General features: G+C 36.8%; 1 protein-coding gene across 1 annotated transcript; it reads left to right on the plus strand.

The window, feature by feature from the left end:
• The first annotated feature begins 1,567 nt into the window (after window positions 1-1,567).
• On the plus strand, window positions 1,568-3,388 carry LOC131874339 (uncharacterized). Its single transcript, XM_059217672.1, has 2 exons — window positions 1,568-1,755; window positions 1,915-3,388. Exons 1-2 carry the CDS (start codon window positions 1,568-1,570, stop codon window positions 3,386-3,388), a joined length of 1,662 nt encoding a protein of 553 aa, XP_059073655.1.
• Window positions 3,389-27,973: the final 24,585 nt, after the last annotated feature.

The following is a 27,973-nucleotide window of genomic DNA, read 5'->3' on the forward strand; positions in this document are numbered from 1 at the left end:
ATCAACAACCAAGTGATCTTGAGGAGAAAACATAGGTGACGGAGTTTAGTAGGATTTATTCTTATTTGCATATTTGATGTTTTTCTTTATTGTAATAATCATACCCTACCTTGTAAGCCAATACCTTAGGTAGGTGTGTTATAAACCACCTTGGGTATATGGAATTTGGGGTTATTCATGCCTTGAAGGAATTTTTAGTGCATTTGAAGAGTTTTAAGTGTCTTAGGAGTCAATTAGTGTCTTGGTGTGTTTAGGAGGACAAAATGTCAAAAATTGTCAAAAGTTGTCAAGCAACTATGACAACTTTTAACCCAAATTTGTAACTTCCTCCAAACCACCATGTTGGTTTCAAAAATCAGTTGGTAAATATTTTAAGAGTCATAAAAGGTTGAAATACAACCTTTGGTAGGGTTGTTGAATGTGGAAGGTAAAAGTTGGTATTCAAAAACTCAATAAAACTATGATTTTTCCTGCAATTCACTGCTATTTTACATTTTCTGTATAGTAAAGATTTATTGGAAGCATAAAACCAATGGGATGTTTTAGATAATTGAATCACCTTTCAAATGAGTCTAATCTGAGGTCCTGATTCATTCTAGAAGTGGAGATATCTGCATTTTACTGGAAGTAACCTGGATTTGACAGTTTTGCCTAGGTTTTGAAGGAAAAATGAAGTTTTCTTGCAGATACCTCATTGGTTTTGAATGGCCTTTTGGGTGAAGCAAGGTAAGACCATGTAAATTAATATTTTCATGGCCTTTTTCAGGAAAGAAGCAGGTAAAGGTGAGGGTTTGCTGTGTTAGGGTGGACATCTATGTGGCCACCTAATCTCATTGTGCAACCGGTTCCATGAATGAAGTTAGAAGTGTAAGTAGGGTCTGAAAATTGGTGATTTATGTTATTCCCATTCCCTCTACATGTTCCAAGTATTAATTTTTTGGGGCAGCACTTTTATAGCACACTTCCTTTGTTAGGGTGGCCTAATTAGGGCTATTTGGCCGAGGAGTGAAATTGGGTTTATAACCCTTAGACATTGGATCTGCCCAAACCCTTTTGGAATCCTTTGGAACTCACTTGAATTAAAAAAAATAAACTCTTAGTTGTAGAGGTCATTTGGGAAATTAGGAAGAAATCTTAATTTTTCAGTCTAGCTGGGCTACTAGGCATGACAGTCCCATTTATAGCAGCAGCACTAAACTTTGTTAGTGACTCAATTCCAATGATTGAATAGTGTTTTGTTGGCTTAGGGGATGGTATAAAAAATCCCTAGAAGTCATATTTACCTTGGGAAGATTCTCAACCCTTGTTGGGTGTTGTGGCCCTAAAGAGGCTTGGATGATCATTGGAGAAGGGTGTGGGGTTTGAGCATTGTCAAAGATGACTAAGAGAAGAAATGGTATGTAACCAAAGAAACCTAGTCTAAACCACCCCTTAGAGTCTTGGTATGATTTCTGGAGTCCTTGTTTGTATCCCAAGTGGAAGGGATTATCTCAGTGGTCACAAGGGCTCTGCATCAAATTGGTATCAGAGCTTAGGAGTATCCTAAGAGTGAAGACAAATGGTGAAGATGGCAGAAGGAGATGAAGAAATTCTAGGAAGGATGACAAATGTGGAATTGGCCAAGGTTGTGAGAGAACAATTGGCAAAAAATAGAGCCATTAAAAGGGAGATAGAAAGGTTGAAGGGCAGAATGGATAGGAGGGAAGTGGAAGACTCTGGAGATGGAGATGATGGGGATGAGGATGAGACCCCAAGGTAGGAAGAAGAAGAAGAGGTTCCTACAGACCAGAGACCCCTCTTGAATCCTCTTAGATCCATGGAGAGGAGAACCATGGATGGGAAACTAGACCTACCTATTTTCAGTGGCAAGATGGATCCAGACTTGGTCATGGATTAGATAGAGGCTTTAACTAGCTTCTTTGAATGTGAGGAGATCCCTGAGCACCAAAGGGTAAAGATAGAAAAGTCCAAGTTGAAAGGAGCAGCCTTGACTTGGTGGAACTTTATCCAGACAGAGAAGGTGAGGAATGGTAAGAACATGATCAATTCATGGAATAAGATGATTGCTTTGGTTAAGGAAACCTATGTACCTGAGGACTATGGAGTGCAACTTCATAGAAGAAAACAAAATCTTAAACAAAAAGACATGGATGTAAGCACATATACTGAGGAATTCTTGAAGTTGTGCATAAAGGCCAAGACCATAGAGACTGAGGAAGAGAAGTTGGCAAGATACATCAATGGTCTGAAATTTTCCATACAAGATGAGTTGAATCTTCACACCCCTAGAAGTGTACACAAATGCTATCAAATTGCATTGAAGGTAGAAGAAAAATTCAAGAAGAAACAAGATCAGAATAGCAGTAGAGGAAATTTCAGAGGTAGAAGACCAAACTTCAGAGGTAGATCACAAGGGAGAGGCCCCATAAGATGTTACAATTGCAACCAAGAAGGTCACATTGCTAGTAGGTGTCCTGAGAAGGCAAACCACAACACCATGGGAGAAAGGAGGAGCAATCTGATCCAAGAATCTGATTGCCAAAGTGTGAACAGCAGCAACACTTTTCAAAGTGTGAATGCACTTGATTCTTATGGATATCCGGAAAGAGGTGAAGCCTTGATGATGAGGAGAGCACTCCTAAAGGTTCCTATCACAAAAGAACCCCCACAAAGGAAGGCAATATTCAAGACAACTTGCAAATTAGGAGGTAAAGTCTGCAAGGTTATAATAGACTCAGGTTCAACTAAAAACTTTGTGTCCGTGGAGATGGTGGAGAAGCTTAAGCTTAAGAGGATACCACATTCTTATCCATACAAGGTGTCATGGCTCACTCAAGGGCAGCAAGCTCTTGTAGAAGAACAATCTTGGGTTGAATTTCAGATTGGCACCTACAAGGACAAACTTCTTTTTGATATAGCTAAGATGGATGCTTGTCATTTATTGTTTGGTAGGCCTTGGCAATATGACTTGAAGGCACATCATGATGGTTTTAGGAACACCTATTCTATCACCAAAGATGGGAAGGTCATAGAATTGCTACCTTTGATGGAGAATGAGGAAGAACATAAAGAGAAAGAGGCTAAGGTGATGCTGATGGAAAGTAAGGAGTTCATGAAGGAGGTAAAAGAGGAAGGAGGAGTATGTTTTGCATTGATACCTATTCCTAAGAAGGAGGTTGCAGATGTAGGAGCAGCAGATCAACAAGGAAGACCTAGGATGGTTCCTTATAAAGTGCAAGAGCTTCTTGACAAGTATAAGGGTGTGATTTCAGAGGGTATGCCTAAGACCCTCCCTCCTATTAGAGAAATCAGTCATTGCATTGACTTTATACTAGGAGCAACATTGCCCAACAAGGCTGCATACAAACTAACCCCTCAACAAAATTAAGAGATGGCCAAGCAGATTGCTGATTTACTTGATGCAGGTCTGATTGGAAAAAGTCTCAGTCCTTGTGTTGTACCAGTAGTACTTGCACCCAAAAAGGAAGGTACTTGGAGGCTTTGCATGGACTCAAGAGCCATCAACAAGATAACTATAAGGTATAGATTCCCTATGCCTAGAATTGAAGACCTACTTGATTGTCTAGGAGGGGCAAAATATTTTTCTAAAATAGATCTTAAAAGTGGATATCATCAAATTAGGATAAGGCCAGGAGATGAATGGAAAATAGCCTTCAAGACTAATGAGGGTTTATATGAATGGAAAGTGATGCCATTTGGCTTATCCAATGCTCCTAGCACTTTTATGAGGCTAATGAATGAAGTGTTGAGTGATTTTATCAGCAAGTTTGTGATTGTCTACCTAGATGATATTCTGATTTTTAGCAGCACCAAGGAAGAGCACATGCAGCACCTAGAATTAGTTTTGAGGAGGTTACATAATGAGCAACTAATGATCAATTTGGACAAGTGTTTGTTCATGCAGGAGGAGATCATTTACCTTGGTTTTGTCATCTCACAAGGTGAACTCAAAATGGATCAGGATAAGGTAAAAGCTATACTCACTTGGCCTACTCCTAGAGGTTTGAATGATGTTAGGAGTTTTCATGGTCTTGCAACATTTTATAGAAAGTTTATAAAAGGTTTCAGTCAGATTTGTGCACCTATGCTTGAAACCATAAAAGGGGGGCAAAAATGTAAATTTGTGTGGACCCAAGCAGCAGATGACTCTTTTGAACTTCTTAAGAAGAAGGTAGTAGCACAACCAGTCCTAGCCCTCCCTGATTTTAACAAGGTTTTTCAGATTGAGTGTGATGCTAGCCATGTAGCTATAGGGGCTGTCTTGAGCCAAGAAGGGAGACCTATTGCTTTCTATAGTGAAAAACTAAATGATGCTAAGAAGAGGTATTCCTCATATAACCTTGAGATGTATGCATTGGTCCAGTCCATAAAGAAATGGAGACACTACTTGTTGCCCAAAGAATTTATGGTTTTCACTGATAACAAGGCCTTAAGTTTCGTCAATAGTCAAGAAAAATTGAATCACCGACATATGAAGTGGGTAGAGACCCTACAAGCCTTTATATTTTCCTTGAAGCATAAGAAAGGAGTCACCAATAAGGTTGCTGATGCCTTAAGCCGTAGGGTATTGACATTGTCTCATATTCAGTTGGAAAGTGTTGGAATTGATGCTTTAAAGACCATGTATGAAAATGATGTAGATTTTGGTGAGATCTATGCCTCTTGTACTCATTTGGATGACAGATATAATGTGGAATTTTCTGAGTTTTTGCTACAGGAAGGATTGTTGTTCAAAGGAGGTCAACTATGCATCCCTAGATGCTCAATAAGGTTGAATATTATCAAGGAGAAACACAATGGGGCAATGGTAGGTCATTTTGGGTTAGATAAGACCGTAGAACTTGTGAGGAGACACTACTTTTGGCCAAGGATGCAGACTGAAATCAGAAAATATGTGGAATATTGTGTAGTATGTCAAAAGGCTAAAGGGAGGTCTACTAATGCAGGCTTGTATCAACCACTCCCTATTCCATCTAGACCATGGGAGAGTGTAAGCATGGATTTTGTCATGGGGTTACCTAGAACTCAAAGAGGATTTGACAATGTTTTTGTTGTTGTGGATAGATTTAGCAAGATGGCACACTTCCTCCCTTGCAAGTCAACAAATGATGCTTCCTATATTGCAGCACTCTTCTTCAAAAAGGTGGTAAGAATCCATGGATTACCTCTCAACATTGTTTCAGATAGAGATGTGAAGTTTGTAGGTCATTTTTGGCATACTCTATGGAGAAAGCTAGGTACAAACTTGTCTTTTTCATCTGCATACCATCCCCAAACAGATGGACAAACTAAAGTTGTCAATAGGACCCTTGGAAATCTTCTCAGGTGTTTGACAAGAGAGCATGGAGAGAAGTGGGATATTATCCTACCACAAGTTGAGTTCTCATACAATGATACCATGAATAGGAGTACTGGTAAGTCCCCTTTTCAGATTGTGTATGGTTTGAATCCAAGAGGTGTTTTGGAACTTAGAAATTTGCCTTCTAATAGTCCAATCAGTGCTGATGGAGAAGCTTTTGCTAAAGCAATCAAGGAAGTTCATGAACAAGTTAGGTTGAGTCTTCAAAAATCTAGTGAACAATATAAAAAACATGCAAATCAGAAAAGAAGAGATTTGAGTTTTGATGTTGGAGATCTTGTATGGGTCTATCTTAGGAAGGAGAGGTTGCCAAAGGGGAAACACACAAAATTGATGCAAAAGAAGATTGGCCCTTGTTCCATTTTGAAGAAATGTGGATCTAATGCTTATGAAGTGCAATTACCCAATGGGTTGGGGTTGTCACCCATATTTAATGTTTGTGATCTAACACCATATAAAAGTTCTGATGTTGCAGCTGTAGGTGATGATGTTTTGGAGCAACAGGCTGATGACAACTTTCCCAACCATGAACCACCTACTCTAGAGAAGGTGTTGGACACTAGAGTAGTTAAGAAGACAAGGAACAAAGAATACAAATAATATTTGGTCAAGTGGAGAGGCAAACCTGATATTGAGGCTGTATGGATGGATGAACAACAGATTCAAACTCATGGCACCACCTTGCAGCAGCTCATCTCAAGTGGACTTGAGATTTCTTATCCTTGGGAGTATGATGCAGGGGCATCTACACATCAGCCACCAAGTGATCTTCAGGAGAAAACATAGGTGACGGAGTTTAGTAGGATTTATGTCTTATTTGCATATTTGATGTTTTTCTTTATTGTAATAATCATACCCTACCTTGTAAGCCAATACCTTAGGTAGGTGTTTTATAAACCACCTTGGGTATATGGAATTTGGGGTTATTCATGCCTTGAAGGAATTTTTAGTGCATTTGAAGAGTTTTAAGTGTCGTAGGGGTCAATTAGTGTCTTGGTGTGTTTAGGAGGACAAAATGTCAAAAATTGTCAAAAGTTGTCAAGCAACTATGACAACTTTTAACCCAAATTTGTAACTTCCTCCAAACCACCATGTTGGTTTCAAAAATAATTTGGTAACTATTTTAAGAGTCATAAAAGGTCTAAATACAGCCTTTGGCAGGGTTGTTGAATGTGGAAGGTAAAAGTTGGTATTCAAAAAGTCAATAAAACTGTGATTTTTCCTGCAATTTACTGCTATTTTAAATTTTCCATATAGTACAGATTTCTTGGAAGCATAAAACTAGTGGGATGTTTTAGATAATTGAATCACCTTTCAAATGAGTCTAATCTGAGGTCTTGATTCATTCTGGAAGTGGAGATATCTACATTTTACTGGAAGTAACCCGGATTTGACAGTTTTGCCTAGGTTTTGAAGGAAAAATGAAGTTTTCTTGCTGATACCTCATTGGTTTTGAATGGAATTTGGGGTGAAGAAAGGTAAGACCATTTAAATTAATATTTTCATGGCCTTTTGTAGGAAATAATCAGGTAAAGGTGAGGGTTTTTTGTGTTAGGGTGGACATCTCTATGTGGCCACCTAGTCTCATTGTGCAACCGGTTCCATGAATGAAGTTAGAAGTGTAACCAGGGTCTAAAACTTGGTGATTTATGTTATTTACATGCCCTCTACATGTTCCAAGTATTAATTTTTTGGGGCAACACTTTTATAGCACACTTCCTTTGTTAGGGTGGCCTAATTAGGGCTATTTGGCCTAGGAGTGAAATTGGGTTTATAACCCTTAGACATTGGATCTGCCCAAACCCTTTTTGAATCCTTTGGAACTCACTTGAATTAAACAAAATTAACTCTTATTTTTAGAGGTCATTTGGGAAATTAGGAATAAATCTTAATTTTTCAGTCTGGCTGGGCTACTAGGCATGACAGTGCCATTTATAGCAGCAGCACTAAACTTTGTTAGTGACTCAATTCCAATGATTGGATAGTGGTTTGTTGGCTTAGGGGATGGTATAACAAATCCCTAGAATTAATATTTACCTTGGGAAGAGTCTCAACCCTTGTTGGGTGGTGTGGCCCTAAAGAGTCTTGGATGATCATTGGAGAAGGGTGTGGGGTTTGAGCATTGTCAAAGATGACTAAGAGAAGAAATGGTATGTAACCAAAGAAACCTAGTCTAAACCACCCCTTAGAGTCTTGGTATGATTGTTGGAGTCCTTGTTTATATCCCAAGTGGAAGGGATTATCTCAGTGGTCACAAGGGCTCTGCATCAAGTAGAGGCTATGGGATTGCGATACATTATGTATATGCCTAGTTTTTGGGCAAGCATGGGATTGCTGACTGCATTAGCTGAGAGGTGGCACTCAGAGACATGTATGTTGCATTTTTTGATGGGTGAGATGACAATCACCTTAGAGGATGTATACAGGATACTGTGGATATCGATTGATGGGGAGTTAGTTCCTTATGATCGAGATGAAGACAGGGATGCACTAAGATGAGTGTTTCAAGATCTAGGACTGGAGATGAGGGCTGCACATGTGGCTTGGGATACCAAGACATGAATAGGATTGGCACTACCGGTTGTACTGGAAGGAGTGATCAGTGGATTCCTCTGTTTGGATAGGGTGACATTAGGGTTGGTTGTGGGATGGGAGAGGATGAGCTACTATCCTTGAGGGAGATTTGCTAGGGACATGAAGATGAGATTCAGGATCTAGAGAGTGACATGAATAGGCTCAGGAGAAAGTTGAGGGACACTAAGCGGGAGAGGGATCAAGCTATTAAGCGTTATACAAAGGCTAAGACAACACTGAGGGCAGGGAGGCAGGCAACAAAGGACATAGGGGCCGGATACGCCTATGTTCTGCGAGAAGGGGAGGAGATAGGCTACTGGAGAGACCTATACTATGGAGCGGTGTCACCAAATCAATAGGCTAGGAGCTTCCGGAGACCTTCATGAATTGCGACGACCACTGGAGGGAGAGATAGGAGACAGGTGTCTAGCGGTGGAGTTATGGGTCCTCCACCACCACTAGATATAGGGGGAAGGAGAGATGATCCTGGGGTAGGTCTTTCTAGGGCTTAGACTCTGTCGAAGCCAGTCGGCTCCGAGGGAGGGAGTTCATCATAGCCTTAGAGGGCTCCCTATGTATTAGTGTTGTACTATTTTGTATGATGATGTAGACACCTTCGAGTGATTGTAGCCATATGATTTTGACATCATTGTATCATGAAACATATGATTTTGATATATATATGAGATGATTCATCCTTGCGGCACCTATATGCATGTGTACCTATGTGATGCTGCTTCTTTGTGATGATTATGATATAGATGCAAATATGTATATGATGCAATGCAATTTTTTTGTTCTTTTATGTTTTTAATATGTTATGCCAATGTGAATGTATGAAATGCAGATGAATATGATAATGCAAATAACTATTTACATGATGAGAATGTAAAATGTGCTAACATGTGTTGTGTGCAGGATGTGATGCAATTGTGATATCTACATGTATGTATGAAATGCTAACATGTGATAATGTAGGTGCAAACTATATGAAATGAAAATATTTTGGCATGTCCTTATACTCAGCCATGTGATAGCAAGCTACATAGACTCAAGAACAATGGAGGTCAATCAAGAAAGGGGGATGAAAGATAGAAGATATGGAAGTGAAAGAGCTTCTTGTGCTATTATCATCATTGAGCTTTATTATGGAAAATAGGTTATGAAAATCCAGATATATGTTTGACCCAGAAAGTCATTGTACCTGTTTGCATGGAGATCAAACAGTTGCAAACAAGGAATGCCCCAGTTTATACTAGACTCACAGTGTCCTCATATCCTTGGACAAGTCAAAGCATTACCAAGAGACAATCCATAGACAGTAAAGAAAAATAGGTGACAATACCCCATCCTCACCTTTCTAGTCAGAGACATCTTAGAGATAGAATCTCTAGTCAGAGATATCCTGAAAAAGCTAAAAGACATGTCACCAAAAGAAAAAATCAAAAGAAAACCAAGACTCAACACCAACATCCACTGTAGTCCCCAATTTTAGTGTTTCTTGTCACTTGTATAAGTCTATTTGATTGTGGTCACAATGTTTTCATTCACAAAAGGATAGATAGAACTGAACCATAATGTTGTCTGAGTCTGTTGAAAGATTTGATTTGTTGAAACCATTGTTCCCATGGTGTCTCATCTGAAACTGACTGAATCTATGAAAATGATACTTTATTGCAGAGAAGATGAAACTTTATTGCGGATTGGCGATGCAAATGTTGTTTTATTGTGGATTGTGCGCAGATAGATTGAAGAAAACTTGATGAAAATATACTCATTGAAACATGTGATGCTCTTAGTTCCACACCCATCACTAGACATAAGGTTTTCCTTAGCCACAAATTTGAGCTGAATTATTATGGATGGAAAGGGTGAAAAGGAAAGATTATTATGAATGGCTAACCAATCTTAGGTAGATCAATGACAAGCCATTATGAGATTGGGTAAGTTTATTATGAATGGATAGGATGTGAGTGTGTGCAAAGTGAAAGGATGAGATTGAATCCTAAAGGAGGGAGGAGCAATGTCTCTACACATGGTGTCGGTGACCCAGTTTTCACCATGGTACTTGCCCAGGGTGCCACCAAAGTGGTTTTCACCATTGGACAAATTATTCCTCTTTACTTTTTTGGATTTTTCAATTTTTTTTGTGTCACAAGGTGGCTATTTGCTAGGTTTTCACCAAGTAATGATTTTTTTATTTTTATGATTTTTAGGTATTTTTTAATTTTTTTGATTTATTATTTATTTTTTTTTGTATTTTTAAATTTTTTTTTTTTTGTATTTTGTGAATTAGGATATTCTGAAGAGCTATATGTAAAAATTTGCTATTGATAGGATCCTCCAAAGGTTTTCCCTCTATGGTTGAGAGATGATATACACCAGATCCATAGGTTGTTATAATAATGTAAGGAGAAAGCCAATTTGGTTTGAACATGCCCTTCTTCTCTCTGTCTTGCTGTTTTTTACAATTTTCTTTGAGAACTAAGGCACCCACCTCAGATCTATGAGGCTTAACCTTATGATTGTAGCTACATTATTCCTTGACTGAATGATGTGTAGCTCGAGTGACTGTCTTCCTTGATGAAGGAACTGAGATAGAATTACTAGTGTGTGGACTACATAGGCCCATATACGTGTCACCTAAAGAAGTTTGGGCATCCCCGATAAAAAATTCCTTCGAGGAAGCTCCTTTAAAGGTCCATGAAGTATCACTAGAAGGGAAAGGATGTGTGGAACAAGTGGATGAGTTATGAAGGCTTATGATTGTTAAAAGAAGTGAAAGTAGGATGGCATGATGGAGACTTAGGATCAACAAGTATTCTTTTTGACTTGAAATTTTAGAACTTTTGCCCCTAGTTATTTTGATATTAGGGGAGATCAACTCTTGTTCTCTTTCTTGCATAGGATTTTTATCCTTGACCTTGACTGTTTCAGAGTCCAATAGCTTTTGATTCTGATTTGCACTAAAGGACTTCTCTTTATTTTTGACTTGTAGATTTTTGTTTTCAAAGATTGATTTTCGATCCCTAATTAGTAAGGGCTTTTGTAATTCTTGTTGATCCAAGTCTGGAAGAGGAGTGGAAATGAAATGAGTGGATGATATGCTAAAGCTATGGGAGTTATCAAGAGGGTTGGCGATACGCTCAGTACATTCTTTGTTGGAACCACTCTTAGGATTATTGATATCAAGAGTTTATTGCACCACTGGAGGAGATTTGCATTCAGACTTAGTAGCCACAACACTAGGTGGTTCACACCCAATCCCTTGGTCTTGAATACTTCTTATAGACTGTTCCTATTGACTGAATGTCTTAAGAGATAGTGGGAGTTGATCAACGTGAAAGATATACTCACCACATCCCAGGTCTTTAATCTTGAACTTTTCTTTGATCTCTATTTGTTTGGATGTAGAAGCTTTCAAGGATTTTGGATCCACATATGCTGAAGATGGAACAACTTTTCAATTGACTGGTATTGTTATTTCTAATATATGTTGCAGGTTATTGCAATATATGAATGGATTTGGATCTCCTTTAACGATCACTTCAACTCCATTGTGTGGAAACTTGATACATCGATGATATGTTGAAGGAATAGCTCTCATTTCATGAATCCATGGATGTCCTAGAAATATGTTGTATGTGAGATCTAGGTCTAGGACATGACAAACCACATCTTTTGTAACTAGGCCAACTCTGAGAGGCAAGGTGAATGTGCCTTTGGATGAACGCTCTTTGTCATCATATGCCTTGATGGTAATTTTGTTTGTAGCATTTATAGCCTTTTCAGAATATCCCAATTGTTTAATAGTGTTCAAAGTACATATATTGAGACTAGCTCCTCGACTACCAGGACTCATTTTATTCGATGTTTGTGTAGGAAGGCTTCAATGTGTAAAGGTCCATTATGTGGCCGGGTTATGGATGCATCGTCAACTTCTCTAAATGTAAGGGACTATGGAATGGAAAGGTATCCCACCATGGCTTGAAACTAGTCAACATTCAGATCGATGGGGACAGAAGTGTCTCTCAAAGTTTTGTCAAGAATGGTCTTATGTGCAGGGGATATGCGTAAGAGCTCAAGGATTGAGATAAGCGCGGGTGTCTTCCCTAACTGTTCTACAAGGTCATACTCAAGTTTGGTTGATGAGGAAGTAGTGTTTTTAGTTGGAGCACCTAGCAAGGTGAATTTACCTCGACGAGTTGTAACATTACATTCAAATGTAGGTTTGGAAAAAGATCCAATGCCTTTTAGGACAATCTTGGGTCTTTGGGTAGTATTCTCAGGTGTTTTGTCCTTGATGATAACGGTAGAGATGTAATTATCCATCGAAATGTGATTGACATTTGAATCATAGTTATAAGATGCTCTGGTATAGTTGGTTTGGTCATCTGTGGCTTTGGTTTTTCCCTTATCATGTTTTGGGAATGGTTATTTAAACATTTCATGATCTTGAATGGATGAGTGTCCCTCAATCTCAATGTTGCCTCTATCAATGATATCTTGTATGATGTTCTTCAGTCAATGATAGTTTCCTATTTTATGTCCCTTGCTTTTATAAAATTCACAATATATCATCATCATTCCACCAATTTGGTTTAACCTTTGGCTCATATGGAGGCAGATCTAGAATTGTTATTATTTTGTTTGCCACCATCTTTTTGAAAACTACCTCTAGTGGTTCTCCCAATGGGGTGTACTTCCTTCATGATTTTGAAGTTGTTTGAGTATTCACTAGATTATCTGTAGAGATTGATCCAGAAAAAATGATTTTGGGTCATACTGTATTGGCATCAACAACACCATCATTGATTGTGTTCTTGTTTTTATTCCAAAATTTTGGCTTGTCTTTTCCTTTAAAGTCTTCTTTGTTTTCTTTGAATATCTTAATTACTCCTTGCTCAATTAGGACCTTCTCTATTGCTAAGCCTTTTTCAATGACATCCTTGAAGGTGGACAAACAAGCTTTCCTTAGATCATAACCAATGTCTTTGTTAACATTCTGGGTGAACATCTCTACCATTTGTTTCTGTGGAATTTCACAAGAGCATTTGCTGGCTAGATTCCTCCATCTTTGTAAAAATTATGAAAAAGACTCTCCATCCCTTTGTTTGGTGTTGCACAAAGTAGTGACTGATATATCTGTCTCTATGTTGTATGAGAAATGTTGGATAAATGCCTCTGCTAAGTCACCCCATGACTTAATTCCAGGAGGAAGTTGGGAGAACCATTCCATAGCTTGATCACCTAAGCTTTGTGGGAATAATCTCATCAAATATGTGTCTTCTGCTGCTACCTCAATGCAAGCCATGAAAAACTATCTTATATGTGCCTTAGGATCCCCTTTTCATTTGTACTTATTAAATTTAGGTGTCCCAAAGTATGTAGGAAATGGAGGCATTGGAATGCTTTTGTCAAATGGATAGGGACATATGTCTCTCATTGTGTAAGTTGGCTTCGGTGTATTTATGTCCGTCATTTTCTAATGTAAGTCCTTTATTTGTTGTTCCAAATTGTTCTTAGGTAGAGACCGATTTCTTGGACCATACCCCATGCCTCAACCACCGGGTGGAGGAGGAGCATGTTGCATATATGCATGGTATTGATCATACACATGTTCATATGGAGGAGGTCTATAGTGATGCTGCGTGTAAGGACCACTATGTATAGAGTCATGATGACGAATGGAATATCTATTTTGTCCATGTATACCATACTCTACAGGCATGTAATGAGTTTGTTCTAATGTGTTGCCCCCAAATTTGATGCGGGGTTTCCTTGTGTCCAAATTTTGAGCATGCCTTTGGATATCCAATTGCTTTGGTCGTTGGTCCTTAGCATTGGCATGTGATTGAGTATATTTTTCTGCATAAGACTTCCATAATGGTCGACAAATGTGAGTATCATATGATTGACCATGTGTGTATGGGACCTCGGGTTTTTGAAACAAATATGATGGTGATTCAGCCACAAGATGTGGTCCTCTATTGTCTCCACTATTACGCCTCATTTGATCCATGTTGAGGTGAGGTTGTTGCAAAGGTCAATTTTCCATTATTTGAGACATGTCAAAATCATGAGGGATCTTGGCTCCACTTTGTGCCATCACTTGTAAGAAATATTGTCTATCTCTCCTCATTATTTCCACAACCAATTGATTAAAATGAGGATCCATAATGGAGTCTTCTACTTCTGCTGAATGTAGTGATATGTTGTCCATATTATCATTGTGTGTATCATTGTTGTTTATAGTGTCCATGTTCTCAACATTTGGAATGTTTCTATAGGCATCCATGTTGGGTAATGTAGTATGATCAGAATTGAAAAAGACATTATTGTCATACTCATAGGCAGTCATGTTTGTGGACTCTTGAGCCTCTTTAGCTTCTCTCCTAGATTTTTTGGGAATGGGTTTCAGTCATGAAATAGGTATTAACCAAGATGTGTGAGACTAGATGAAGATGGAAAGAGTATGAAAGAGCAAGAGTTGGATGGAATGTAAATGAATCTAAGGTGTACTTGCAATGTCCAAAGTGTAAGAGCAAGTATGTATGTAGTAGAGTAGGTGTGGCATCCAAAGAGATGATAGTTTCTCTTGATGAGGTAAGTTGACCCTAACTCTAAGTAAGACCAAATGAGACCCAAAGGTGATAGACCTTGTTGAGGGACCACTTAGCAAAATGTTGTTGTATGTAGTGTGTTGACAAAGTAAGATGAGGACAAGCAAGTGACCTTTTGACTCAAGTTTAGACAAATGTGAATGTAATGCAAGATGTAAATCAATGATAGACTTTGTGAGACCCAAAGATAGGTTGAATGCGAGATGAAAACCTAGAGAGATAACCTAGGAAGATCAATAAGTCTGAAATTGAATGTTCTTTTTTGTTGGACTGTAAATTTTTCCAATTTGTGAAGTTGTTTGTTGTGACAAAATCTGAATTTTTTGACTATTTTTCATGACAAGATGGCACAATGTTGATGAGGACTCTATGTTTGCAGGTGTTTAGACTCAAAATGACTCAAAGAAAAGTGTGTTGTTTGATGTAAAAATGTTTTGCATAGACTTGAAGACACAAAAGACACAATGTTTTGATGTTTGATCTTGAATGTTTGAATGTTTAAAAGAAGACAAGCACAATTCTTATGGTTGGCCAGGACAATAGTTGTTGATCCCATAGGGGGTTTCCCTCGAGGCTACGCTATTCAGAGTGAATACTTAGATGCTTGAGTCCACTGGCTCCACCCTTGGCACTCACTTATCTAGGGTAGCCAAGCACCAGTTCCCATGAAAACTCCCCGTGGCGAACTTTGTATCTCTACTAAGAACCGTATGTGTGTGGGCTGCTCTAGAGGTCCGACCTCTTGCCCCAACAACTAGAAGGATTTGGCTTTCTAAAAAAAAGGTGCTAGTAAGGGCATCCGCTCATGTGGCCATGCATGCGGCACTTTAAGCTCTGTAAATACAGAAAGCTAACAATTTAAATGATGAGAATGTAAAATGTGCTAACATGTGTTGTGTGTAGCATGTGATGCAATTGTGATATCTATATGTATGCATGAAATGCTAACATGTGATAATGTAGGTGCAAACTATATGAAATGCAAATATTTTGGCATGTCATTATACGAAGTCATGTGATAGTAGGCTACATAGAGTCAAGAATGATGGAAATCAATCAAGAAAGGGGGATGAAAGATAGAAGATATGGAAGTGAAAGAGCTTCTTGTGCTATTATCATCATTGAGCTTTATTATGGCAAATAGGTTATGACAATCCAGATATATGTTTGACCTAGAAAGTCATTGTACCTATTTGCATGGAGATCAGACAGTCACAAACAAGGAACGCCCTAGTTCATACTAGACTCACAGTGTCCTCATATCCTTGGAAAAGTCAAAGCATTACTAAGAGACAATCCACAGATAGCAAAGAAAAATAGGTGACGATACCCCATCCTTGCCTTTCTAGTTAGAGACATCCTGGAGATAGAATCTCTAGTTAGAGACATCCTAGAAAAGCTAAAAGACACGTCACCAAAAGACAAAATCAAAAGAAAACCAAGACTTGACACCAACATCCACTGTAGTCCTCAATTTTAATGTCTCTTGTCACTTGTATAAGTTTATTTGATTATGGTCACAATGTTTTTCATTCACAAAAGGATAGATAGCACTGAACCATAATGTTGTTTGAGTTTGTTGAAAGATTTGATTTGTTGAAGCCTATTGTTGCTACTGTGTCTCATCTGAAACTGACTGAATCCATGAAAATGATACTTTATTGCAGAGAAGACGAAACTTTATTGCAGATTGGCAATGCAAATGTTGTTTTATTGTGGATTGCGTGCAGATAGACTGAAGAAAACTCAATGAAACTGTACTCCTCGAAACATGTGATGCTCTTAGTTCCACACCCATCACTAGACATAAGGTTTGCCTTAGCCACAGATAGGAGCTGAATTATTATGGATGGAAAGGGTGAAAAGGAAGGATTATTATGAATGGCTAACCAATCTTAGGTAGATCAATGACAAGCCATGATAAGATTGGGTAAGTTTATTATGAATGGATAGGCTATGAGTGTGTGCAAAGTGAAAGGATGAGATTGAATCTTGAAGGAGGGAGGAGCAATGTCTCTACGCATGGTGCCAGTGACCCAGTTTTCACCATGGTACTTGTGTAGGGTGCCACCAAAGTGGTTTTTACCATTGGACGAATTATTTCTCTTTACTTTTTTGGATTTTTCAAATTTTTTTGTGTCACAAGGCACTTGTTTGCTAGGATTTCACCAAGTAACGATTTTTTTATTTTTATGATTTTTTAATATTTTTGAATTTTTTTGAATTTTTTTTTTTTGTATTTTTGAATTTTTTGATTTTTTTGTATTTTGTGAATTAGGATATTCTGAAGAGCTATTTGTAAAACTTGCGAAGGTGCATGTTGTTGATAGGATCGTCCAAAGGTTCTCCCTCTATGGTTGAGAGATGATATGCACCAGATCCATAGGTTGTGGTAATGATGTAAGGAGAAAGCCAATTTGGTTTGAACAGACCCTTCTTCTTTCTATCTTGCTAATTTTTAGGATTTTCTTTGAGAACTAATGCACCCACCTTAGATATGTGAGGCTTAACCTTAGGATTGTAGCTACATTGTTCCTTGACTGAATGATGTGTAGCTCGAGTGACTGGCTTCCTTGATAAAGGAACTGAGATAGAATTACTAGTGTGTGGACTACATAGGCCCATATACATGTCACCTAAAGAAGTTTGGGCATCCCCGATAACAAAGTCCTTTGAGGAAGCTCCTTTAAAGGTCCATGATGTATCGCCAGAAGGGAAAGAATGTCTAGAACAAGTGGATAAGTTATGAAAGCTTATGATTGTGAAAAGAAGTGAAAGTAGGATGGCATGATGGAGACTTAGGATCAAAAAGTATTCTTTTTGACTTGAAATTTTAGAACTTTTTCCCCCAGTTATTTTGATATTAGGGGAGATCAACGCTTGTTCTCTTTCTTGCATAAGATTTTTATCCTTGACCTTGATTTTTTTAGAGTCCAATAGCTTTTGTTTTTGATTTGGACTAAAGGACTTCTCTTTATTTTTTACTTGTAGATTTTTCATTTCAAAGATTGATTTTTGATCCCCAATTAGTAAGGGTTTTTGTAATTGTTGTTGATCCAAGTCTAGAAGAGGACTGGAAATGGAATGAGTGGATGATATGCTAAAGCTATTTGAGTTTTCAAGAGGGCTAGCGATATGCTCAATAAATTCTTTGTTGGAACCACTCTTAGGATTATTGATATCAAGAGTTTCTTGCACCATTGGAGGAGATTTGCATTTAGACTTAGTAGCCACAACACTAGGTGGTTCACACCCAATTCCTTGGTCTTGCATATTGCTTATAGACTATTCCTATTGACTTAATATCTTAAGAGATAGTGGGAGTTGATCAACATGAAAGATATACTCACCACATCCTAGGTCTTTAATCTTGAACTTTTCTTTGACCTCTATTTGTTTGGATGTAGAAGATTTCAAGGATTCTGGATCCACATATACTGAAGATGGAACAACTTCTCGATTGACTGGTATTGTTATTTCTGATATATGTTGCAGGTTATTGCAATATATGAACAGATTTAAATTGCCTTTAACGGTCACTTCAACTCCATTGTGTGGAAACTTGATACATCGATGATATGTTGAAGGAATATCTCTCATTTCATGAATCCATGGATGTCCTAGCAATATGTTGCATGTGAGATCTAGGTCTAGGACTTGACAAACCACATCTTTTGTAACTGGCCCAACTTTGAGAGGCAAGGTGACTGTGCCTTTGGATGAACGCTCTTTGTCATCATATGCCTTTATGGTAATTTTGTTTGTAGCATTTATAGCCTTTTCAGAATATCCCAATTGTTTAATAGTGTTCAAAGTACATATATTGAGACTAGCTCCTCCATCTATCAGGACTCATTTTATTTGATGTTTGTGTAGGAAGGCTTCAATGTGTAAAGGTGCATTATGTGGTTGGGTTATGGATACATTGTCAGCTTCTTTGAATGTAAGGGAGTTTGGAATGGAAAGATATCCCACCATGGCTTGAAACTGGTCCACATTCAAATCAGTGGGGATGAAAGTGTCTCTCAAATTTTGTCAAGAATGGTCTTATGTGCAGGGGATATGCGTAAGAGCTCAAGGATTGAGATAAGCACGGGTGTCTTTCCTAATTGTTCTACAAGGTCATACTCAGGTTTGGTTGATGAGGAAGTGATGTTTTTAGCTGGAGCACCTTGCAAGGTGAATTTACCTGGATGAGTTGTAACATTACATTCAAAGGTAGGTTCAGAAGAAGATCCAATGCCTTTTAGGACAATCTTGGCTTTTTGGGAAGTATTCTCAGGTGTTCTGTCCTTGATGATAATGGTAGAGATGTAATTATCCATCAAAATGTGATTGACAGTTGAATCATAGTTATAAGATGCTTTGGTATAGTTAGTTTGGTCATTTGTGGCTTTGGCTTTTCCCTTATCATGTTTTGGGAATGGTTCTTTAAACATTTCATGTTCTTGATTGGATGAGTGTCCCTCGAGCTCAATGTCACCTCTATCAATGAGATCTTGTATGATTTTCTTCAGTCGATGACAGTTTCCTATTTTATGTCCCTTGCTTTTATAAAATTCACAATATTCATCATCATTCCACCAATTCGGTTTAACCTTTGGCTCATATGGAGGCAGATCTAGAATTGTTATTATTTTGTTTGTCACCATCTTTTTGAAAACTGACTCTAGTGGTTCTCCCAATGGGGTGTACTTCCTTCATGATTTTGAAGTTGTTTGAGTATTCACTTGATTGTTTGTAGAGATTGATTTAGAAGAAATGATTTTGGGTCGTACTGTATTGGCATCAACAACACCATCATTGATTGTGTTCTTGTTTTTATTCCAAAATCTTGGCTTGTCTTTTCCTTTAAAGTCTTCTTTGTTTTCTTTGAATATCTTAATTACTCCTTGCTCAATTAGGACCAATGTGTTTGTTAACATTATGGGTGAACATCTCTACCATTTGTTTCTGTGGAATTTCACAAGAGCATCTGCTGGCTAGATATATCTATCTCTATGTTGTATGAGAAATGTTGGATAAATGCCTCTGCTAAGTCACCCCATGACTTAATTCTAGGAGGAAGTTGGGAGAACCATTCCATAGCTTGATCACCTAAGCTTTGTGGGAATAATCTCATCAAATATGTGTCTTCTGCTGCTACCTCAATGCATGCCGTGAAAAACTATCTTATATGTGCCTTAGGATCCCCTTTTCCTCTATACTTATCAAACTTAGGTGTCCCAAAGTGTGTAGGAAATGGAGGCATTGGAATGCTTTGGTCAAATGGATAGGGACATATGTCTCTCATTATGTAAGTTGGCTTCGGTGTATTTATGTCCTCCATTTTCTTTTGTAAGTCCTTTATTTGCTGTTCCAAATTGTTCTTAGGTGGAGACCGACTTGTTGGACCATACCCCACGCCTAAACCACCGGGTGGAGGAGGAGCATGTTGCATATATGGATGGTATTGACAATACACATGTTCATATTGAGGAGGTCTATAGTGATGCTGCATGTAAGGACCACTTGGTATAGAGTCATGATGACGAATGGAATATATGTTTTGTCCATGTATACCATAGTCTACGGGCATGTCATGAGTTTGTTCTAATGTGTTGCCCCCAAATTTTGAGCATGCCTTTGGATATCCAATTGCTTTGGTGGTTGGTCCTTAACATTGGCATGTGATTGAGTATATTTTTCTATATAAGAGTTCCATAATGGTCCGCGAACGTGAGTATCATATGCTTGACAATGTGTGTATGGGATATTAGGTTTTTGAAACAAAGATGATGGTTATTCAGCCACAAGATGCGGTCCTCTATTACCTCCACTATTAGGCCTCATTTGATCCATGTTGAGGTGAGGTTGTTGCAAAGGTCGATTTTCCATTATTTGAGACATGTCAAAATCATGAGGGATCTTGGCTCGACTTTGTGCCATCACTTGTAAGAAATATTGTCTATCTCTCCTCATTATTTCCTCAACCAATCGAATGAAATGAGGATCCATAATGGAGTCTTCCACTTTTGCTGAATGTACTGATATGTTGTCCATATTGTCATTGTGTGTATCATTGTTGTTTATAGTGTCCATGTTCTCAACATTTGGAATGTTTGTATAGGCATCCATGTCGGGTAATGTAGTATGATCAGAATTGAAAAAGACGTTATTGTCATACTCATAGGCACTCATGTTCGGTGACTCTTGAGCCTCTTTAGCTTCTCTCCTAGACTTTTGGGAATGGGTTTCAACCATGAAATAGGTATTGACCAAGATGTGTGAGACTAGAGGAAGATGAAAAGGGTATGAAAGACCAAGAGTTGGATGGAATGTAAATGAATCTAAGGTGTACTTGCAATGTCCAAAGTGTAAGAGCAAGTATGTATGTAGTAGAGTAGGTGTGGCTTCCAAAGAGATGATAGTTTCTCTTGATGAGGTAAGTTGACCTTGACTCTAAGTAAGACCAAATAAGACCCAAAGGTGATAGACCTTGTTGAGGGACCACTTAGCAAAATCTTGTTGTATGTAGTGTGTTGACAAAGTAAGATGAGGACAAGCAAGTGACCTTTTGACTCAAGTTTAGACAAATGTGAATGTAATGCAAGATGTAAATCAATGATAGACTTTGTGAGACCCAAAGATAGGTTGAATGCTAGATGAAAATGTAGAGAGATAACCTAGGAAGCTCAATAAGTCTGAAATTGACTGTTCTTGTTTGTTGGACTATAAATTTTTCCAATTTGTGAAGTTGTTTGTTATGACCAAATCTGAATATTTTGACTATTTTTCATGACAAGATGGCACAATGTTGATGAGGACTCTATGTTTGCAGGTGTTTAGACTCAAAATGGCTCAAGGAAAAGTGTGGTGTTTGATGTAAAAATATTTTGCATATACTTGAAGACACAAAAGACACAATGTTTTGATATTTGATCTTGAATGTTTGAATGTTTAAAAGAAGACAAGCACAATTCTTATGGTTTCCCAAGACAATAGTTGTTGATCCCACATGGGGTTTCCCCTGTGGCTATGCTATTCAAAGTGAATACTTAGATGCTTGACTCCACTAGCTCCACCATTGGCACTCACTTATCCAGGGCAGCCAAGCACCAGTTCCCACGAAAAACTCCCCATGGAAAACTTTGTATATCTACTAAGAACCGTATGTGTGTGGGCCGCTGCAGAGGTCTGGCCTCTTGCCCCAACAACTAGAAGGATTTGGCTTTCTAAAACAAAAAGGTGTTAGTAAGGTCATCTGCTCGTGTGGCCATACATGTGACACTTTCATCTCTGTAAATATAGAAGGTTCCTAACCTGTAGGGGTTATGCCCTACAATTGATCAAATAAATTTGATCAAACAGGTTTATGGGGAGACATAGTGTCGATATGAACTAATCAGCACATGTTACCCATGGCTTTCACCATGGATACAATTATTTATAGTGGTTCGGAAGAGGTGTGTTTTCCTCGCTACCACTTGGGTCATTCTCTCCTCACTAGTAGTCCTAATGACCACATTGGGAGACAGGCCCTCTAAAGATTAAACAAAAAGAGCCTATTGCTCAAGACACCAAAGACACTGGTTCAATTTTAGTGCACCAACTGAAGTGTTTGTCTATGAAAACAAGGCATACAAATGAAGATAAAAAAACCCTTTTAATCCAAACTTATGTATTACCCAATCTTGCAACAAAGATTTGTTAGTAGTTTGGGTTGTTTCAAATGATTACCCCTTCCTGCAAGAACACAAGTTACGTAAATTTTAGATCCAAAAGACTTTGTGAAATAGGGGCCTTCAACAATGCATTTTTTTTTACCAATTCAAAGATATGATTCATCATTAAAAAAAACTACCTGTAAAATTTCAAGAAATTTTCAAAAATGTAAGAAAATCCAAAACATTTGCTAATTTGCTCCGAAAATTAATTTTTTATGAAAAATCATACAAAATTCAAATAAAATGAAAAATAGATCCCAAAAATCAGAAATTTTTATTAGACACTCCTGATGGTCTTCCAAACCTCCATAAAAACATTTCTGCAAAAATCTAAGCAGTTCGTGAGATATGAGCAAAATAATGGAAAACCCTAATTTTCAAAGATCTGATTTTTTAGGAATTATTTTGCATCAAATTTAAAATCAAAAAGAATAGATTTTGTGTATAATTCTAAAATCTTTCCAAAAATGTAAGAAAATCCAAAAAATTCACTAATTTTCTCTCAAAATTAATGTTTTATGAAAATACATAAAAAATTCATAGAAATTTCAAATTTGCTCCCAAAAATCTGATTTTTTAACTAAGCACCTCTGATAATGTTCTTGACCTATAAAACAAAGTTGATGCCAAAATTGAAGGTCATTTGTGAGATCTGATCAAAATCATGAAAAACCCTAATTTTTAAAGATCCAATTTTTGAAGAAATATTGTGAATCAAAATTAAAATCACAAAGAACAAAGCCTATGTATAAATTAGAGAGCTTTCCAAAAATATAAGAAAATCCAAAAAAATCACTTAGTTTCTCTCAAAATTAATTCTTTATGAAAATTCATAAAAAAATCACAGAGAATTCAAATATGCTCCAAAAAATCTAAATTTTGGATTGCGAGCTCTTGATACTGTCCCAAACCTGCAAAAAATATTTTATGCAAAATTCCAATTTTTTTGTGAGATCAGGTCAAATCTCTCCAAGATCTTGATTTTGTGTCCAAAACCCTAGCTGCACAAGGTTATTCTCCAATTTGTTTTACAAAACAGCAATATAGGGTTACAAAAACTTGCAAAAAAAACATAGATCTAACAAAAATCCATGTCCCACGGTGGGCGCCAAAATGTTTATGGTGAAAATGGATAATAACATTGTTGTAAGACTAAATGGATTCAACCATAAATCCCTATCTTAACAACAACAAAGATCCACCATAACATATGAAGATTACCTAAGATAATGCAAATCAAATAAAATCACAAAGAATATACCATCACATGTCCAACAGGGTTTTGATCTCCATTCTTCCTATCTCCATTGATCTTGCTTGATATATTTTCTCTCAGCTTCACATGTCCAATAGGGTTTGGATCTCCATTCTTCCTATCTCCATTGATCTTGCTTGATATATTTGCTCTCAGATTTTATGTGTGCACAAGAGCTCAACAAAGAACGAAAATGTGGTTGATAGCTAGATCACATATGAAAGTTCGAATGCTAGAATGCTTCAAAGATCGATTAGTCGAGTTGAATAGATTGATTAGAATGATTAGAATGATTAGGGTTGAATGATTAGGATTGATAATGAAGGGAGCATCTCCTTATATAGAAGACACTATAAGAAATGGAGGGATAATATTGAGAGGTGTAAATGATAAATGGTCAGCTAAGATTAGAGGGTAGGTAGAGAAAATAAGAAAATAATGTGTCATAGGTAGAAAAGGCTCATGAATTAATTAAATAAATAAAGATTTATTTAATTAATAGAAGAAGTGGGATCAATTAAATAAATAAAGGTATTTATTTAATTTAGGAAAGGATAATTTAAATAAATAAAAGTATTTATTTAAATGAGAAATAAGGATAGAAGAGGATAAATGAATTAATTAAATAAATAAAGATTTATTTAATTAATAGAAGAATTAGGCTAAAATAATTAAATAAATAAAGATATTTATTTAATTAGATAGGATAATTTTAGGTGTCTACAGTATTGTTTCAAGATTTCAAAGCAATCCTGAAGAAAATCATGAATCAACAGTTAAAAGGATTTTCTAGTACCTACAAGACACAATAAATCTTGGTTTATGGTTTCCTAAAGATGAAAATTTTGATTTATGTGCATACACTGATGCAAATTGGGCAGGTGATATAGATGACAGAAAGAGTACCACTCACAGTGTATTCTTTCTTGGTAGCAGATTGATTTCATGGATCAACAAGAAACAGACTTGTACATCATTATCAATAGCAGAATCAGAATATGTTGCAGTAGCAACTAATTGTACTCAGGTATTATGGATTAAGCAAATGTTGAAGGATATAAAGGTAAAATGCAAAGAACCAATAATCATTTATTGTGACAATTCAACAGCAATTGATATATCAAAGAATCTAGTATTTCACTCTAAGACAAAGCATGTTTCTATTAAGTATAATTTTCTAAAAGAGAATGTTGAAGAAAATGAAGTGAAATTGGTTTATGTGAATACTAAAGAGAAAATTGAAGATATCTTTACAAAGTCTTTGCCTAAGGAAACATTTGAATATCTCAGAGAGCAGCTTGGGGTAATTTCCCCACCGATAGAGACTTAGATGTTGAAGGTTGGCATCAAACCGACAGGAACTAACAGAAAAATCTTTTTCTGGCTTTGATGGAGGAGAGATACTTCTCAGGGGCAGTAGTTGGTTGAATGTTAAGTTTTGAATTCTTAATTGCTTTGCAATTTGATGTCATAGGGGGAGAGATATCTATGGAAAAACATTATTCCTTAGGGGAGAGATTATTCATTGAGGGAGAGATATACTCTTTGGATATATGTATTTTAGTTTTGGTTCTATAACAAACTTTGTTTTGATCTATCTTTGGGAGATTGATTGGTTTACTATTTTTGGCATTCTGTTTTTGGCACTTAGATGTTTTTCCATCTAGTGTTGCCATCAATGCCAAAAGGGGGAGATTTTTGGTATTATGGATGACTTCATCATGTGTTGCATTGGTTTTGTCATTGATGTCAACGCTTATCTTCTTGGAGGTCTACATTGTTGTTTTGGTACTATGGTTATATTGGTTTATTGTTGAACTGCCAATATGGTTCACCCGTATGGTTAGTGGCTTATGCACAGTCACCGATATGTGTTCACTAGCAGGTTATATGGTTCACTGACAGTGGTGATAACTTGGAGATCATTTGGTTATGTTCAAGACATGGATTAGAAGTTTGGATTTGGTGTTTTTCTTATTGGTCTAATTGGGTTGATAGATTTTCCTTTACCGGTAAATAGGTCTAGGCTATAGACTGGTACATGTTATCTATTCCAGATCGGCACAACACATTATGGAGATGATTTATTGATTGGATATTGTAGTAAGTATATTGAGTCGGCATGTCGTATCACATCAAGACTTATTTGTAATTGATTTAAATGTAATATCTTTAATGAGCTGACCTATTCACTTGGTCTTAGGTTTTGCATAAATGATTGTAAGATCTTGTTGAAGATTGGGATATGGTTATGGTATGAGTGTGTTTGAATATTGAAGAGAGAAAATAAGTAGATCCCTGTGTGAATCACGCAGACATTATTCAAAGGTTGAAGGAAGGTTATGAAGGTGTTTTGACACTCACGTTCAGAGCTTAACCGGTACTGAATCCAGCATTGGAGATGCTATTTTGAGCAATACATTATCATTGGATTTAACCATCCAATTGTGTAGTCAATGTGATCCCTAATTTGTGATTGAGCAGTGAGCTCTAGGAAGTTGGCCTTTCTGCATGTGCAGACCCCATTTGTATACACATGCTATCTGCAATAGTATCATCTGATTGTGGGTAAGGTTTCCCACCATGGTTTTTCCCTTACTGGGTTTCCACGTCAAAATGTCTGTGTCATGTGTTATGGATGTTGTTTCTCTTGATGTTTCATGCATTAAGTTAAACTGGTACTACTATATCTGTTAATATGTTTTACCGCCACTTAAGTTTGGTTTACCGACATTAAGTTTAAATTGGAATAACTTTCATTTGGATTACAATTTATTGACAACTGCTTCATAACTGATTCACACCCCACTCTCAGTTGTCCTTCCCGGGACCTAACATTGCCTCACTACCACTTGGGTCGTTCCCTCCTTTCTAGTAGTCTTAATGACCACACGTGGAGCTAGGCCCTCTAAAGCTAAACACAAAAGATCCTACTACTCAAGACACAAAAGACATTGGTTCAATTTTAGTGCACCAATTGAAGTGTTTGCTAGACTAAAAAGACAAAGCAAGCAATTTTAAAATCAAATCTTCACCAAAGTTCCTACACCAAGATTATTTCTAGTTTTGAAATAATACCCCTCCTACAAGCACACAAGTTAGGTAAATTTTAGATCGAAAAGACTTTGTGAAATAGGGGCCTTCGACAAGACATTTTTTTGATAGATTCAAAGATATTATTTTCCACAAGTTATTTTCCATCATAAAAAAGCAGACCACCTATAAAATTTCAAGACATTTCTAGAAATGTAAGAAAATCCAAAAAAGTTTCTAATTTGCTCCAAAAATTAAGTTATTATGAAAAATCATAAAAAACTCATAGAAAATCACAAATTGTTCCAAAAAATCTGAATTTTTTATTGGAAATGCTTGATAGACCTCTAGACCTGCATAACAAAATTCCTGCAAAAATTTCAAGCAGTTTGTGAGATATGATCAAAATGACGCCAAACCTTAATTTTTAAAGATCCGATTTTTTATGAAATATTTTGTATCACAATTAAAATCCCAAAGAATGAGTCCTATGTATAACTCTGAGAACCTTCCAAAAATGTAAAAAAATTCACTCATTTGCTCTCAAAATTATTTTTTTATGAAACTACATAAGAAATATGCCTCAAAAAATTTGATTTTTTTACTGTGCACTTTGGATACTGTTATTGACCTGCAAAATAAATGTTATGCAAAAATTCCAAGCCATTTATGAGATATGATCAAACTAATGAAAAACCCTAATGTTTAAAAATATGATTTTTAATGAAACATTTTGCACCCAAATTTAAATCACAAAAAATAGACATTTCGTATAATTTTGAGAAGTTTCCAAAAATGTAAAAAAATCTGAAAAATTTGCTAATTTTTTCTCAAAATTATTTTTTTATGAAAACTCATACAAAATTCATAGAAAATGCAAATATGCTCCAAAAATTCTGAATTTTGGATTGAGAGCTCTTGATACTGTCTTCAACCTTCCAAAAACATTTGGTGCAAAGATTCCAAGGTATTTGTGAAATCGGATAAGATCTCTCCAAAATCTTAAGCTTGTGTCTAAAACCCTAGCTGCACAAGGTTATTCTCCAAATCGTTTTACAAAACAACAATATCAGGTTAGAAAAACCTACAAAAAAACACATAGATCTAAAAACAATCCATGTCTCAAAGGGCATGCCAAAATGTGTATGGTGAAAGTGGATAATGGAACAATCAATATTGAAAGACTAGATGAATTCAACCACAAAACCCTAGCCTAACAACAACAAAGATCCACCATAACATATGGAGATTACCTAAGACAATGCAAATCAACAAAATCACAAATATTATACTATCACATGTCCACTAGGGTTTGAATCTCCATTCTTCCTATCTCCATTGATCTTGCTTTATATATTTGCTCTCAGATTTTATGTGGGCACAAGAGCTCAACAAAGAACAA

The sequence above is a fragment of the Cryptomeria japonica genome, chromosome 3 (genome assembly GCF_030272615.1).
Source record: "Cryptomeria japonica chromosome 3, Sugi_1.0, whole genome shotgun sequence".
NCBI lineage: Eukaryota > Viridiplantae > Streptophyta > Pinopsida > Cupressales > Cupressaceae > Cryptomeria > Cryptomeria japonica.